The sequence below is a fragment of the Tiliqua scincoides genome, chromosome 1 (assembly GCF_035046505.1).
Source record: "Tiliqua scincoides isolate rTilSci1 chromosome 1, rTilSci1.hap2, whole genome shotgun sequence".
Classification (NCBI taxonomy): Eukaryota; Metazoa; Chordata; class Lepidosauria; order Squamata; family Scincidae; genus Tiliqua; species Tiliqua scincoides.
Window position 1 is genome coordinate 280,630,050 of NC_089821.1, and position 14,470 is coordinate 280,644,519.

General features: G+C 45.9%; 1 protein-coding gene across 4 annotated transcripts in view; it reads right to left on the minus strand.

Annotated features, from left to right (window-relative positions):
* OTOF (otoferlin) overlaps nucleotides 1-14,470 on the minus strand; it is a 139,717-nt gene that overhangs the window by 63,251 nt on the left and 61,996 nt on the right. Inside the window, exon 6 of one of the 4 annotated variants that reach the window (XM_066611992.1) lies at nucleotides 4,083-4,127. The exons of the other annotated variants lie outside the window; for them this stretch is intronic. Coding sequence (XP_066468089.1) covers nucleotides 4,083-4,127 — 45 coding nt within the window. The remainder of the gene's footprint in view (nucleotides 1-4,082; nucleotides 4,128-14,470) is intronic. 4 annotated transcript variants of the gene reach the window in all.

Consider the following 14,470-nt stretch of genomic DNA (forward strand, 5'->3'; position numbering starts at 1 on the left):
CCAAAGATCCACATTTTAGTGCAATACCTGTATTTTATGAAAACGGACAATACCCTTTCACTTTAAAAAGAGCCCTCCGCAAAAAGATTTAAGGTTCAGAGTGAGAAAGAGGCCATTGTGGGTGTAGTGCAGCAGATGCAAAATGAGAACACTGATCATGTGAAGGTCTCAAAGCGTGTAGGCCAGCCAGGAGTCAGCCAAAGGTAAGTTGGAATCTTCTGGCAGGAGGCTGCTGGATGACTTGCAGTAGATTGGCCAGGAAGGGTCTTTGACTCCCAAATCATGTAATAATTGCAACTAAATCTCCCTCCCATAACTCCGTATTTGCATCTGCAGAGGTTATCCCAGTGCAGGGCTCAGAGTAATGAATTCTGCCTCTGGACCACCATTTTGCAGGTTGTGGACCTCGAGGTTTTAATAAAATTAAGTAGATGCTGCAAGATCCTACTCTCTGCCCATGTCTGGTCTAGGCTGGATTCTAGATCTACGCCCAAGGCTTCACATCAGTGGATGTTTGTGCTAGGGTCATACCAAGACAAGGGGAAAGAGTAGGGCTAATGATGTAGCAGAGAGAATGTTGGCAGACAGAGTGCATCTTTTCTTCTGGCAAGCATGACAACCTGAGCAGCCCAAAATTATCCAACTCTTGAAGGGGAACCCTGCAGGCCTCCTTGTCTCACTCATCACCACCTTCGGCTATCAGATGGCCAGTAATCACTAATGAACCTAAGATGGGGCCTGCACAAGGGAGCTGGCACTTAGAGGACCCACCGTTCAGCCCTCTGAGTGCATCTTTCCCCCATTTTATTTCTATCATCGTTACTATTTCTGTTACGATCATGCATTGCTACCATTTGTGCACATGGTGCTTTGCAGAGGAACAAACAAGGCATCAGGCCCCTGCCCCAAGGTATTCACAATCTAGGATTTTATCATCAGATGAAATATTTGTGCCTGTGAATAAACTTGTTGCTTTCTAAAGTTTGCATTGCTTTATAAAAAGACAAACGACTATAAATAAATACTTACATAGTGTGTTTAAAGATAGTTTAAACTGTACAGAAAATGTGGGGAGGGCAAGAAAAAAATCTTTTTGTAAAATAATCCACTAAAAACTCCTAGTGAAAATCATGAGACCTTATAATGGAATAAAAAAATTCTTTGCCTCCCAATAAAGAAATTAGCAGGAAAATACCTTTGCCAATCCATCTGACCAGGTTTTGTTTGTTTCACATACAAATTGATGCAAGGTTATCATCAGTACAGTGAGGACCAAACTAGATGTGACAAAGGAAATCCATAAATGGTACTATTGATATCTTGTTCTTTTTCAAAAAGCAGTTGGGGGACCATGTGGATCAGGGACATGACATGGCAGTGGGGCCTAATGCTTTGCCCCCTTGCCAATCCTCTGATTTAAATTGCCCCTTTCAAGTTGCTATCAGTAACGGGGGGGGGGGGGAATTTGGATCAGGGCTGCAGCATGGAAGGAAGGGTTCCTCCTTCTTTCCCCACACCATGGCCTAGATTCACCTCGTGCCCCCCCCCCCCAGCAGCTGCTTGATGAAAACAAAAAGGGCTTCAGGAGTTCCAGTCATGAATTGCCCATGTCACAGCCAGTTTGGGCTGCATTTTGCAGTATCTGAGCCAATGGTTAGTAACAGCTTATACAGTAACCTGTATTTATCGGAGGTCATTCTTCTTTGTGTCATTCTGGTGATCCACCCCCACTCCCACTTTATCATCTTTGAGCCAACAAAGTTTTTTTCTGCATATCTATACCTTCTAACTTTGCTCACACAGCCAGGGAGTTAAGACCACTCCTGTGAGGTGCAGTTTTATACTAAGCAGTAATAAGAAACTCATCCTCTGGCAAATTCCATAGGAGTCAGATTGTCCATACTCCCTAAGTAATCTAAAACTCAAAGCCCCCTCCCCACGACTCTTACCCCAACCCAATTGGATGTTGGCATTTCATATTTGCCAAGGGATACTCTCCCCACACACAGAGATCAGAAAACTCAGACAATCACCTACCTGTCCTGGGTAAGACAGACTCTTTACCTGTGTCTCACGGCTATCATCCCAGCTGAGGATAGGGGTTTGGGGGCACAGGGCACCTTGGATTGGGGTGCTCCTGGGACAGGGAAAGGGGCTCCTGATCGGTCACACACACCCACCCTGTTTCTGGCCACCTGTGGCATTAAACTCAGGCCCCGGTGCCCCCCATTTTACTCCAGCAAAATACAGCAGCGAAATAGCGCTGCTGAGGGGAATGGACTGGTGCAAACAGGAAGCCAGCAGGAGAGAACTGACACCATCCCCATCGTGAATATTGGATGAGAACACCTGAGACAGCAAAGCGTGCTCGGGACAGCAACTGTTCTGGGTGCCACTGGAGAAGCCTACCGACACGCATGCCACAAATTGTGCTCTTGCAAGGAGCTTCAGTGATTTGGTAACTCAGCTCAGAGCCTGTCACCTTGCAGGTTTCCACATTCCTTCTTCTTTCAGTCAGTTGCCCCTGAATCAGTGCTCAGAAAAATGCACTCAGGAGACATGCTAGCACTGGAGAAAGATCAGGGGGAGGGCCTGGATGCCTCTTCCGCCTGTGTTCCAGATGGACTCCAGGCTAGATCTGATTACAGGCTGCAAATGAATTATTCACTGCTTCTTCTGCCTTTATAATAACAGGAGGCATTTGTTTTGTGGAGGGATTATATCTTTTAAGATGCTGTCCTCACTCTGACACATGATCAATGAGACAGAGAACTGGCTTCAGAATCCAACAGTAGGGCCACACACATGCTTTTCATTGCTATTTCCAGAGATAGTAATCACATTTGTCCATGGGTAGCTTGCAAGAACAAGATGTTTTGTCCAGCAGTGGTCTTGGGGAGAAGAAGGGGTGCCAAGCCTACTATCCTCTCTTTTCACATTACACTAAGGCCCACTAGCTGGAAGCCCACTTCAGAAAAGGGGCAAGAGGGAATACATTGAACGTCAGCAACACACTTGAAGAGAAGTCATTGCAGCTCCTCCTAGCTTGACACACTGGTTCATATGGCAGCTCCCTCCAGAGCTGACACATACTTTTTTAGAGTAGGGCGAATGCCAAAAACATATAATGAATCTAAACCTGAAATTCCTAGCATGCAGCGGTGGAGTCAGTACATGCAAGATGTTTTGCATGCACGGTTGAGAGAATAACAATCAGTGTGGTCAACTTTGCTAGCAGAGGAAGACCTGGGTTTGCTCTCTCTGTGTGTGTCTCTCTCACACACACTTACACACGTGTGAATGACACTATCTAAAAGGATTGCACAGACTTAAGAGATACATGTGTTTCCATGTGCAGTCCTATGTGCTGAATGAGGGGTTGTGTCTTTCCCCATCATCTCACTCAGTCCCATAACCTCCACAAGGGAACTGATCCAGCAAAAGGCCTCAGTTTGGTCGGTGCTGAGTCAAAATTCAGCATAAGGTAAATGAGTGAGAACTCAGAATTTCCATCATGGCTACAGACAGAGGGGAAAGACCATTGGAAAGACTTGCATCACCAACATCCTGGGGAAAAAACAAATTACAGGTAAGAGGGACCCATCATACCTGAGAGACACAGGCATCAAAACACATGAAGGTCAAGAGATCATATGTCAGTGTGAAAAGAGAGGTGAGAAAGGGATAGCATTGAACCAAGAATCAGATAAATCAGAGGTGCATGGGGTAAATCCTGATGGCTGCCTAGAGAATTGCAAAGGGAAACACTTTTACTACCATTAGGAAAGAGACAGCACTGCCAGAGATATCCATACTGGAAATTTGGAGACCAGCCATCCCACTCCAGGGGCAGATCTCATTTTGTTTGGGAGGAGATGCAGCCTGCATCAAAATAAGAGAATGACTAGGCCAGTGTTTCTCAACCAGTGGTACGGGTACACCAGTGGTACTTGAGATGTCTGGTGGTGCTCACAGGACCCCCGGACACCTGCTGCCTGGCAGCAAGACCAGGAACGCAATGCAGCAAACAACAGTAGGAGGCTCGGCTCAGTGGGCAGAGCTCCAAAGCATGCTTTCTGAACTCAAAAAAACCCTCCCATCCACCCTGAGCCTCTTGCTGGTGTTTGCTGCATGGTATTTGGCCTCCCAACCCAACCCCAAAGTAACTGACCATGGCCCAGATTCTAACCAACTTTCCAGCACTGGCATAGCTGTGCTAATGGAATGAGTGTTACATCCTGCAGATGGGTGGCACTCACGGAGGCCTCCTTAAAGTAAGGGAATGTTTGTTCCCTTACCTTCAAGCTGCATTGCCCTTATGCCAGTGATGGAAAGTGGGTTCGGACTGCGCTCACTGATGTCATCGCCAGTTACATCGCCAGTACTGGTGGTACTTTGAAAAGGTGGACCACGTGAAGCGGTACTGCAGAGGACAAACCTTGAGAAACTATGAACTAGGCCATCCTCACCATTCTCAAGGGCTGCCTGGTGGTTGTACATAATGCATGTCACAGGAAGGTTACAATTCTATGCAAATCTGCCTAGTAGAATATACAACAGAATATACTTCCAAATAAACATGAATAGGCCAGCACTCATATTTTTTTATATCTACTTGGGGAATTTTTTAAAAATCTAATTTAATCCAATTCATCTATATACGTTTGTTTTAAAACTACTGTACAGGTTGAGCCTCATTATTCATGTGGGTTCTGTTCCAAGCACTCATATGGATGGCAAAAAAATGCACTATAGCAAATCAATTTAAAAAACAAAGTTTCTTTGCTCCTATGATTTAAAAACAGCCTTGCTGACCTCAGCCTTGAGATAAGAGTCATTAAGAAGACAATCCATCAATCAGTCCTCCTAGAAAGGCACTTCACTCAGCCCCTCCCTTCACCAATGCAAAGTGATCACCTTTCTTTCACATGCTCAGGGGAAGGGAGGGGCCACTGCAGAGTGAAGGACTGATGGATTATCAGTCAGCTGCCCTCTCCCTCTCATTAAGGAGGCTATTGTTAAAGGACTGTTCAGTTTTTTAAAACTGATTTTAAAGGGGTGCATTTTCCCCCTTCTCCAAGGATCAGCACATTCCTTCTCGTTTGCAGGGGCCATTCAAGTTGAGTCAAATCCTTGTATAAAAATCAGTGTATAAAAAGGCTGGACCTGTATTGCAATTCACTCCAAGAGTTTGGGATGAAATGAGCAAGGTCTTTAAATGAAATTTCAAGGGAGAAATGAGGGCAGGAGAAAAAAGCGCCCCAAGGAAGGAATTTCAGTTTGCATGCCGGGCTATGGTATGGGGGAGTGTCATGGCAAGCTCCTGTAATCAGAAATGTACCACTACACCACCAAGCACAGCAGCATTAAGAGCCCAATCCTATGCACACTTTCCTGGGAGTAAGTCTCATGGAATACAATGAGACTTTCTTCTGAGCAGTCATGGATAGGATTGAACATAAGAACATAAGAACAGCCCCACTGGATCAGGCCATAGGCCCATCTAGTCCAGCTTCCTGTATCTCACAGCGGCCCACCAAATGCCCCAGGAAGCACACCAGATAACAAGAGACCTCATCCTGGTGCCCTTTCCTGCATCTGGCATTCTGACATAACCCATTTCTAAAATCAGGAGGTTGCACTTACACATCATGGCTTGTAACCCGTAATGGATTTTTCCTCCAGAAATTTGTCCAATCCCCTTTTGAAGGCATCCAGGCCAGACGCCATCACCACATCCTGTGGCAAGGAGTTCCACGGACTGACCACACGCTGAGTAAAGAAATATTTTCTTTTGTCTGTCCTAACCCGCCCAACACTCAATTTTAGTGGATGTCCCCTGGTTCTGGTATTATGTGAGAGTGTAAAGAGCATCTCCCTATCCACTCTGTCCATCCCCTGCATAATTTTGTATGTCTCAATCATGTCCCCCCTCAGGCGTCTCTTTTCTAGGCTGAAGAGGCCCAAACACCGTAGCCTTTCCTCATAAGGAAGGTGCCCCAGCCCAGTAATCATCTTGGGTTTGTAAGTGGGTTGTAAGTGGGTTGTAAGTGATCCGCCCTGCAGTGCAAAGGACAAAGGAGTTCTCATCCATAGGTTCAGTTGAATCCCACCCTAAATTGGCATCACTGAGTTCAAGGTGGGAACCTGTCTCCCAAGTTTGGAAAGGAGAAGATGCTGCAGAAGGAGAGCTGCAACCTCAAGAGAAGCAGTGAGGGCCACACTTACTTGTGAGTCTTCTCTTTGTCTTTGCTGAGATTGGTGAGCAGTTGTCCAGGAAAAGCAGGAAAGTCAAATTAAAAATGGTACAAAACATAAAGCACATGAGGGGTTATGCGGGGGTAGGGGTGGGGAACTGTTCATCTGGTGATCAACAAGTAAACCAACCAACTAAACAAAACTTGTAAATAAGCCAGAATTTCCAGCCGATCTGGCTTATGCCCTCACTGTACAGAAAATGACAAGCTTCTGTGTTGGAAAGGCCATTTTACAGGATAGGAGCCATCTCAGAGTCTGGAACCTCACAGCCCCCAGAAATTGTGATACAAACCAGTTTCTGAACCAGCATGGCTAACAATAAATCCTAGAGTGGCAGCCTAACCCCTGGATCCATTTGTTTTGACAAGCCATTGGACACTCTGGCCCTCAAGCTCTTTACGGCACACTTCACAGCCTGCCAATAAATCGAGATATCTTGGTCACACTCTGGTATGACCTAATTGCTGCATCTACTCTAGGGAATGAGTCTCCTGTAAACTCATGGGAAACATGTCAGATAACCAGTACAAACCATCACACGTGGGAGTGGGAGAAAGAGCAAATGATAGCTGACTGCCAGCTACATCATCCATTCTGAGGGGGATCCTGGCAGTTCATAGCATTGCAATGATATCCCAGAGACTTTGGCCAATTCATTATTGAACAAAGGTTGAGGACGCTTCACAGTCTGTCAGCCTTCCACCACTCTTTGCCTGGCAACAGTTGGCCCTCTGAGGCCTCTGAAAACGGGGTTCTATTTAGCTATCATGGCAAACAGCAGTTGAAAGATCTCTTGCTTCGGTGAATTTGTCCAACCTCCATGTAAAGCCATTTAAAGTCTCAGTCTAAAAAAGAAAACTTAGTGCCCGGTTCTATCCAACTTTCCAGCACTGATGCAGCCACGCCAATGGGGTATGTGCTGCATTCTGTGGTGGGTGGACAGTCACTGAGGCCATCTCAAGGTAAGGGAACATTTGTTTCCCTACCTTGGGGCTAAATTGTGGCTGCATCAGTGCTGGAAAGTTGGATAGCATTGGGCCATTCACAAATGTGGTGAAGACAGGGACAGTTCTGGAGAGGGCCAGTTGTGGCACTGTGGCTGAGAACTAGAAACGTAAATTGGGAACTGAGCAGGAGGGGGTAGATTTGGGAAATATCACAATACCTGAATGGCAAATGTAGGTGTTTTTTCTCTTTTCCCTTAGCCTTATTTCTGCAAGTATAAAAGTCAGGTGATTCAGAAACAATCCATGTGTTCACCGCAACTGAAACCCTCCTCTAGACACCGAGCCCCCTAAAATAAGCGATATAAGACCACCCACACCATGCAACAACTAAGAATTGAGAACCTAAGAACTGAGAAACCCTGTTGCATCAGACTCACGGGGGTCTCTCTACACCAGCATCCTGTCTCTCACAGTTGCCCACCAGCTGCCCCTGGCCAACTCGCCCCCCCTCAGCAAGAAAGAAAGGCAGGCGCCCACCATTACTCCCCTGCAACAGTCCTCTCCCAACAATGCCTTTCAGTTTCTACTGGCATTCAGAGGCACATTGCCTGGGCACCCAGAGGGACAGGGAGCCATCACGGACAGGCGTGCCCTCCATGAATTGTCTAATCCCCCTTTCGAGCCATGAGTAGCCATCGCCCAGTAATGAATTTTACAGATTTATTATATGCTATGTAAAAAAGTTTTTCCTTTTGCCTGTTCTAGAAAACCACAGCAAACGCATGCAGAAAAAAGTCGGAGGTAGAAAGGATAGGGAGGAAAGAGAGCATACAAGCAGAATGTGCTAAGAAATCAAATCCTGAGATGACAACTGAATTTGGCAAGTGGGAAAAATGAGGCAAATCAGGCACATCTGCTTTAACATTGCATAATTACTTTCCCACTTCTACTGTTTTCTGTAAAGAATCTGACTTTCGTTAGTCACAGAGGAAGGACAAGAAACTATACAAAGATGGCAGTTATTAAGATTTTCAGATCAGTGAAATACTGTTGATTTAAATACAGGCATTGACTTCTAAATACATTTCTGCAGCCTCAGAGTGATGAGAGCTTCCTGCCAGCACTGCGAATGTATCCTCAGAACTCAAGCTGGGCTTCAGAGATACTCAAAGCACCTGGGAATCTCTGCTTGATGGGAGAAAGATGCACTGGGGGAATGGCAGGGATAGTGGCCAGCACAAGTTCTGGCTACCCACCCAAAAAGTGCAGTCAGAAGGCCGGCTATAGGGGCAGGTGATCACCAGAAGCACATCTGATATTCTTGAAACAGATTCTAGGAAGCTTCTATAATCAAGAAGAAATAAATTGATTCTTATCTGCTTGACAATGGCAGGAACAAATACAGATTTACAGATTCATGCCTGCAAAGTTATCTTCTATGAACTTTGCATGCAGATGATATACCCATTGTGAAAGGGACTAAATGCAGTAAGAAGAAGGTGTTCCAAAGCTGAATAATGGAGGAGGTGTCCAAGATGTGCTTCGCCTGGCATACCCTTTTGGTCTAGGGCCAGTCCCACGTGGAGCCTAATTCTAGGTAATACACTCCAAAGTATTTAATTACTCGCATGATTATCAAAGCAACACGGCAGATATTTAGCGACACATGCATGAACACACACACATGCATATGCCAAAGAAGGGGAAAAATCACAGCTGAAAGGGTTGGCTGGTACCTGGAGTCTCCAGGATCCAGGATGGAGTCACTGTTATGCATGCAAAGGGAAGGGGAAGCCATTCACATCATGGAGACAAGGACATATTTCCAACAGCTCACCTGATCCTGGTTTGGAACAGATTTCAAACCTCATGCCCCCAAATCCTTTTATTATAGATTACATCACCTGCAATAACTGCCACACAATGCCCAGATACTTGCACAGTCAAGAACACAGATGAGAATTTCCATTCCACCCATGAGCAAATGTGGGGGGATGGGGGAAGGGAACATTCTCTGGCCCGTAACCACACGGAACATGAGAAATGCAGATTCAAGTGCCTTGCATGGGCTGCACTGCAAAAAGCAGAACTTGGTGAACTAACTGCCCAATCCTGAGCTGCCCAGTGCCCAGGGCTGCAGTGGCACCAAAATGGCTGCTGATGGATCCTATGGACATTGGGCAGCTGCCAGCGGCACCTGCCATCTCCGCGGGGGAAGGGAACAAACGTCCCCTTCCTCCCAGTAAGGGAAGTGGCCCCGCTACTGTGGGCTCCGCTGAGCCAGCGCCCACACTGGCTGGGTGGTAAGTGTCACAGGCATCTCTGACAGCACACTTGTGACACTGTGCGCCAGCGCTGAGCCAGCGCGAAACATTCAGGATCGGGCCCTTTATCCATTATGACCTTGAAATCTCTACTGTGGTGGGAGGAGCTGCTCCTGCACCCTGCTCAACACTCCGCCCAAAGCATAGAAATTCTGACCACACAGGAGGTGGCAGTTCCTAACAGCCCCCCTGGATGGTGGCCGTTGGCTGTTCCTTGCACTTTCCAAGAAAGCCCCCTCCACATGCACATGCAAACTGAAGGAGATACATACTCTGCCCTTTTTTGCTACCTGGACCTCCCACGTACTGTCTGAGTGCAATTTATTCAGTGGTGCAGGCAGCACACTCTTTACTAGCTAAGTGGTACATATTTTTCTTCCTAATTCATGAGTCCCAGAGGCAAACCTTGGCACTCAAGACAGGTTCTGGGCTGAAACTCAGCACAAAGGTGGACAGGACAGGATACAGTGTAGACCAAGACAAGGCCAGAGAGATTGCTCGGAAGTCTCCCACTGTGTCTTAATACCTGGCTATGGATTTGTATCCATCTTGGCTCTTATTTCGGAATCCTGATAGTTTGTTGCTAAAGACATTGCAGGAAAGAAAAACATCATTAAGGGATATCCCATGGCAGAAATGACAGCATTTTTCATGCAGAATGCAACAATTTATCTTCACTGCACTCACTGATCTACCTAAACAGAAGATCACATTTCAGTGCTGAGATACAATTCATTTGGTGAATGGGGTATTTAGTCAACTCTCATTTTCTCCACTTTTTTCAGATGATTATTGAAGTATAAGTTAGCTGAAGCCAATCACCGGATGCAGGAGGTGAAACTGCAGGTTTATTTATTTATTTTTTCCAAACCACAGTATAAAAGGACTGGCTGTGTGAGTCTGCCCCTTCCTCTGTCTCAAAGGAAAGAGACAGAGGAAGAATGTATGATAATACCTAAGAACCTCACACTGGAGGGATGCTCCAATTATTTGCTCCTTTGAGAATGTCATTTAGACATGGATGGGAGTGATAAGGGTGACAACACTTTGGATTTTAAGAAAATGAGCTCAGAATGTGCAGCATTGTTTTGGGTCATTTTCTAGAGTACAATTTCTAGCCAGAGCTGACACAAGATAGAAAATCTGTGGAAGAAACATGGGGCGTCCTTTTCTTTTTCATTCTTAGACTTAAGTATTTGTGTGGGGGGGAGGAGCTGTTTGCCACTAGTGCTGCTCCTGAATTGCATGTCTTAGGAATACCATATCTTGGCAAATGAGACTTCTCAGGTGCAAATGTGGGAGCCAGAAGAGAAGGGGAGGGCAGAGTGGCTGCAGGGGAGAATGAGGGATTGAAAAAGATGCTTATCCTTTCCTGTCCCCACAGATTCTCCCTGCAAATTCTTCCTCAAACGATTTGCCCTGCAGCTGAGCTTGCTTCCACTTTTGGAGGGGACAATAAGCAAACTGGGGAAAGGTTGAGGACTCTCTCTTGTCCTTACTTTGCAAGCCTTCCCTAGCTCTTGCATTTGTCACAGAAGAAAAAGATGGCTCTCCACATCTTCCATGCCCAATCTACAAGCAGTTCTTTGGATATAATTGCTAGAGTTGCCATAAAATGTTGAAAAAAAATAATGGAAATTTAGGCTGGTTGGAAGGCTTCCATTCAGGTGGAACCCAGAGTGGATTTTTAGAGGAACTAATCCACATCCACAGAGGGTTCTGATTAGCCCCTGGATGTCTTGGCCACACTTTTGCAGAGACTAAGCTGGAAACACATAGAATATAGGAAGTTAGAGTTGAAAAGTACCTTGGACATTATCTAGTCCAACCACCTTGTAAGTGCAGAAAACTGCAACAGCATCCCTGATAATTGCAGTGAGTCCCCATGAAAAAGTGTGATATTCAGTACATCACAGTAGTGCAGGAATAACCAGGGTCTTTTAAAGGCTGTTACCTGCTTGTCAGTGACTGGGTGCTCTCTGCAATGTGAAAATGGCTTCATAGGTCATGATGCCCAGAACCTTAGCTGCAAATCTGAAGAGGGGGAAGGAAGCAAGTCTCTTCCACTTATCTAGTAGATTTTACCAGTGATTCTAACACATTTATTCTAGCATACAGATGCTTTACAATCTGCACCCTCTTCAGTCTGACCATAGCACATACTGATGTCTCTGTTTTACAGATGGGGAACTGAGGCTGGGAGAATGAGATGCCCAAAACTAAGCAGTGGATTCAACAGAACCACTGAATATGTTCAAGGCTTTCTCTGAAATGAACTATTGGCCCAATAGTTGACAACTGACAGTGATCCACTGCCATAAACACCAGGCTGACATTGTAAAACAAGTCAATGATGTGTGTGACTGCCAGTGCAGACCCTATCTGGCACATGCCAGTGATTCACCCATCTTGCACCAGAGCAGGAAAGGTGGTGGTGGGGATGGTTTGGGGGAGGATCAGGGCAGAGTGGGCTGAACTGGAGTGGAAAGGGATGAAAGAGGGAGGCAGAGCATGCCAAAACCTGCTTCCCCTTTTCCTGGCCAACATGCCCCCTGAGCCTCCTCAGATGTTTGCAGGCAGGTGGCATACTGGAAGGTAAGTAGAAAAGTTTTTTCTTACCTTTCCTGGGCCATCTGATCATTGCCGCCACCTCATAGCATGCAACATATGCTCCACTGGCAGACTTGCATGCTCTGGGCTGGTGGGGGATAGGGCTAGACTGTCCATCATATGCTCTTCTCCCAAAGTTGCCCAACAGAAGCAACACACAAAGCAGTGCTTTAAAAGCACACAGAGCAGCCACCATTCTACTTTAACTCTGAAATATCTGATTCTTTAGTATTTCTGTCTCAGGATCTGAATTTTGCTTCATCTTGAAGGCTTAAAGAGGACTACACCACTCAGGCCCAAATCCTAACCAACTTTCCAGCACTGGCATAGCTGTGCCAATGGAGCATGTGCTGCATACTGCAGTTGGGTGACACTCACGGAGACCTCCTCAAGGTAAGGGAATGTTTGTTCCAGTACCTTGGAGCTGCATTGCCCTCACCTCTGTGCTGGAAAGTTGGTTAGGATTGCGCCCTCAGTGTATTAAGTAGTCCATGGAAATAAATACAATACATTAAATGTAACAAGGGTTCAAAACTCTTCCCTCCAATCAGCTGCACCTTAAGCAATCAAAACCCAACCCACGCCAACAGGTCCTCTGTAATGTGCTCTGACTTGGGCTTTGGTGAGAAGCCAGGGCAGGAAGCTCCACAGTTGGAAGGCAGCCATGAATAGCAGCTCTTTGCAAACTCCTGTAGTCTTTCTTGGCAAAGAAAAATGAAACACAGGCAGGGGGTCTCCTTGGAGAGTGAAACAGGCCTTAGGAGTAGGTGGTCTCATTACTTAAATGGAAAGCACCCTTCGAGACTGCAACCAGAAATTGAATCTTGGACAGGGCTGCTTAAACCCTTCCCCTCTTGAAAATTTCTCACTCTAAATCTCCCCATCCCATCTGCTTTGTAAAATGCTGTCCCATGTATTTTTCTCTGCAGGGAGAAAAAACAGCTTTAAAAGAGATTTTGAGTAGATAAATGTTGGGAGGATTGAGCATCTCTTTCCCCCAACACATCCTTCTCTCCATTACCATTCCTCATGAACTGGCAGCCTCCTGCAGCTCCTTCTTGGGGGGGTGATTTTTTTTTGGGGGGGTGATGTGTTTCATGTGCTTTCTCTGTATCATCTACTAGTTTGCCCTCATAAGGGACATCACAGGTCAAAATCAGCACCATGGACAGTGCCAGGAAGACAACAGAAGCCAGCATAGCAGGCACCTGAAGGGTACCAAGAGGCAGGTGCATCATAATCATGCACAAGAAAAGGAAGCATGAATAATTCACTCGGGCCAGATTGTGTTCTGCTCCAGACTCCATCCCATCCATTAATTTTTAAAAGTAAACAGTGATCCGGTAACGCTTCCCAATATTGACTTTCTTGCCCAGGAATACAAAAGAGGTCAGCCTGAACTTCAGGATCAGGGGCAATTGAGCATCACTCCTGTGGTTTAAAATTATTTAAAGGATGCTAACTGCAGTATCAGGTCAGCAGGTCTAGCCTTGTATCAACGGGGCAGTGGCCTGTGGACAAAGTTTCCTGAGCAGTTCCATTCAAAGGAAGAGAAGCTGAATTCTCTCTTCCTTCCCAAGAGGTCGGCCAAAATGGCTGGCGGAGTTGAAACAAGGGATCCCTTTTTCTGTGATTTTTGGGGAGGGAGATGTGATCAGGGGTGGGAGGTTCTTTCAGGCAGCAATTGCCACTTTAAAAGGGGCAATTCACAGTATGATGCTCATACTGTGCACACTGCCAAAACACATTCCCACTTCTTGGCAAAAACCATGCCAAGAGAATGGGGCGGTCATGCTGTGAACTGTGATGCAGATTATCTCCTTTAAAGGACAGCTGCAGTGTAGAACCCCCCCCCCCCCGCTTCCTCCCTGGGCACACACTTTGCCAAAAGAAGGAGACAGTCACTACATCCCAGCCTAAAGTTCTCTTTCTCTAGCGAAGCGCTCCTCCTTCAGATAAAGCATTGTACCATCACCACTCCAAAAATAAATGAGGGAAAAAATGCACTTTCTTTGCCAAAAAAGAAAAAAAACACCCTTGAAAATCAGTGCAGACCTAGGAGTATAAAATCTTTGTGACTGTAGATCACAGAGGTGGGTTCAGCAGGTCCTATATCTGCATGCTTGGGGCACCTCAACTTTCTTGATATCTTGTGAATATTTTCATAGTTTTCTAGCATGCGGGATAATCTTTCCAAACCCTGATTTTCAGGTCCAGGAAAATGCTGATTGAAGCTTTAATCTTTTCTACTGCTAACTCCAAGCAACATCAATGATCAGTTCCTTCAAAGGAACACAACCTACCCCAATCTCATCTGAATGGGGGACGTTT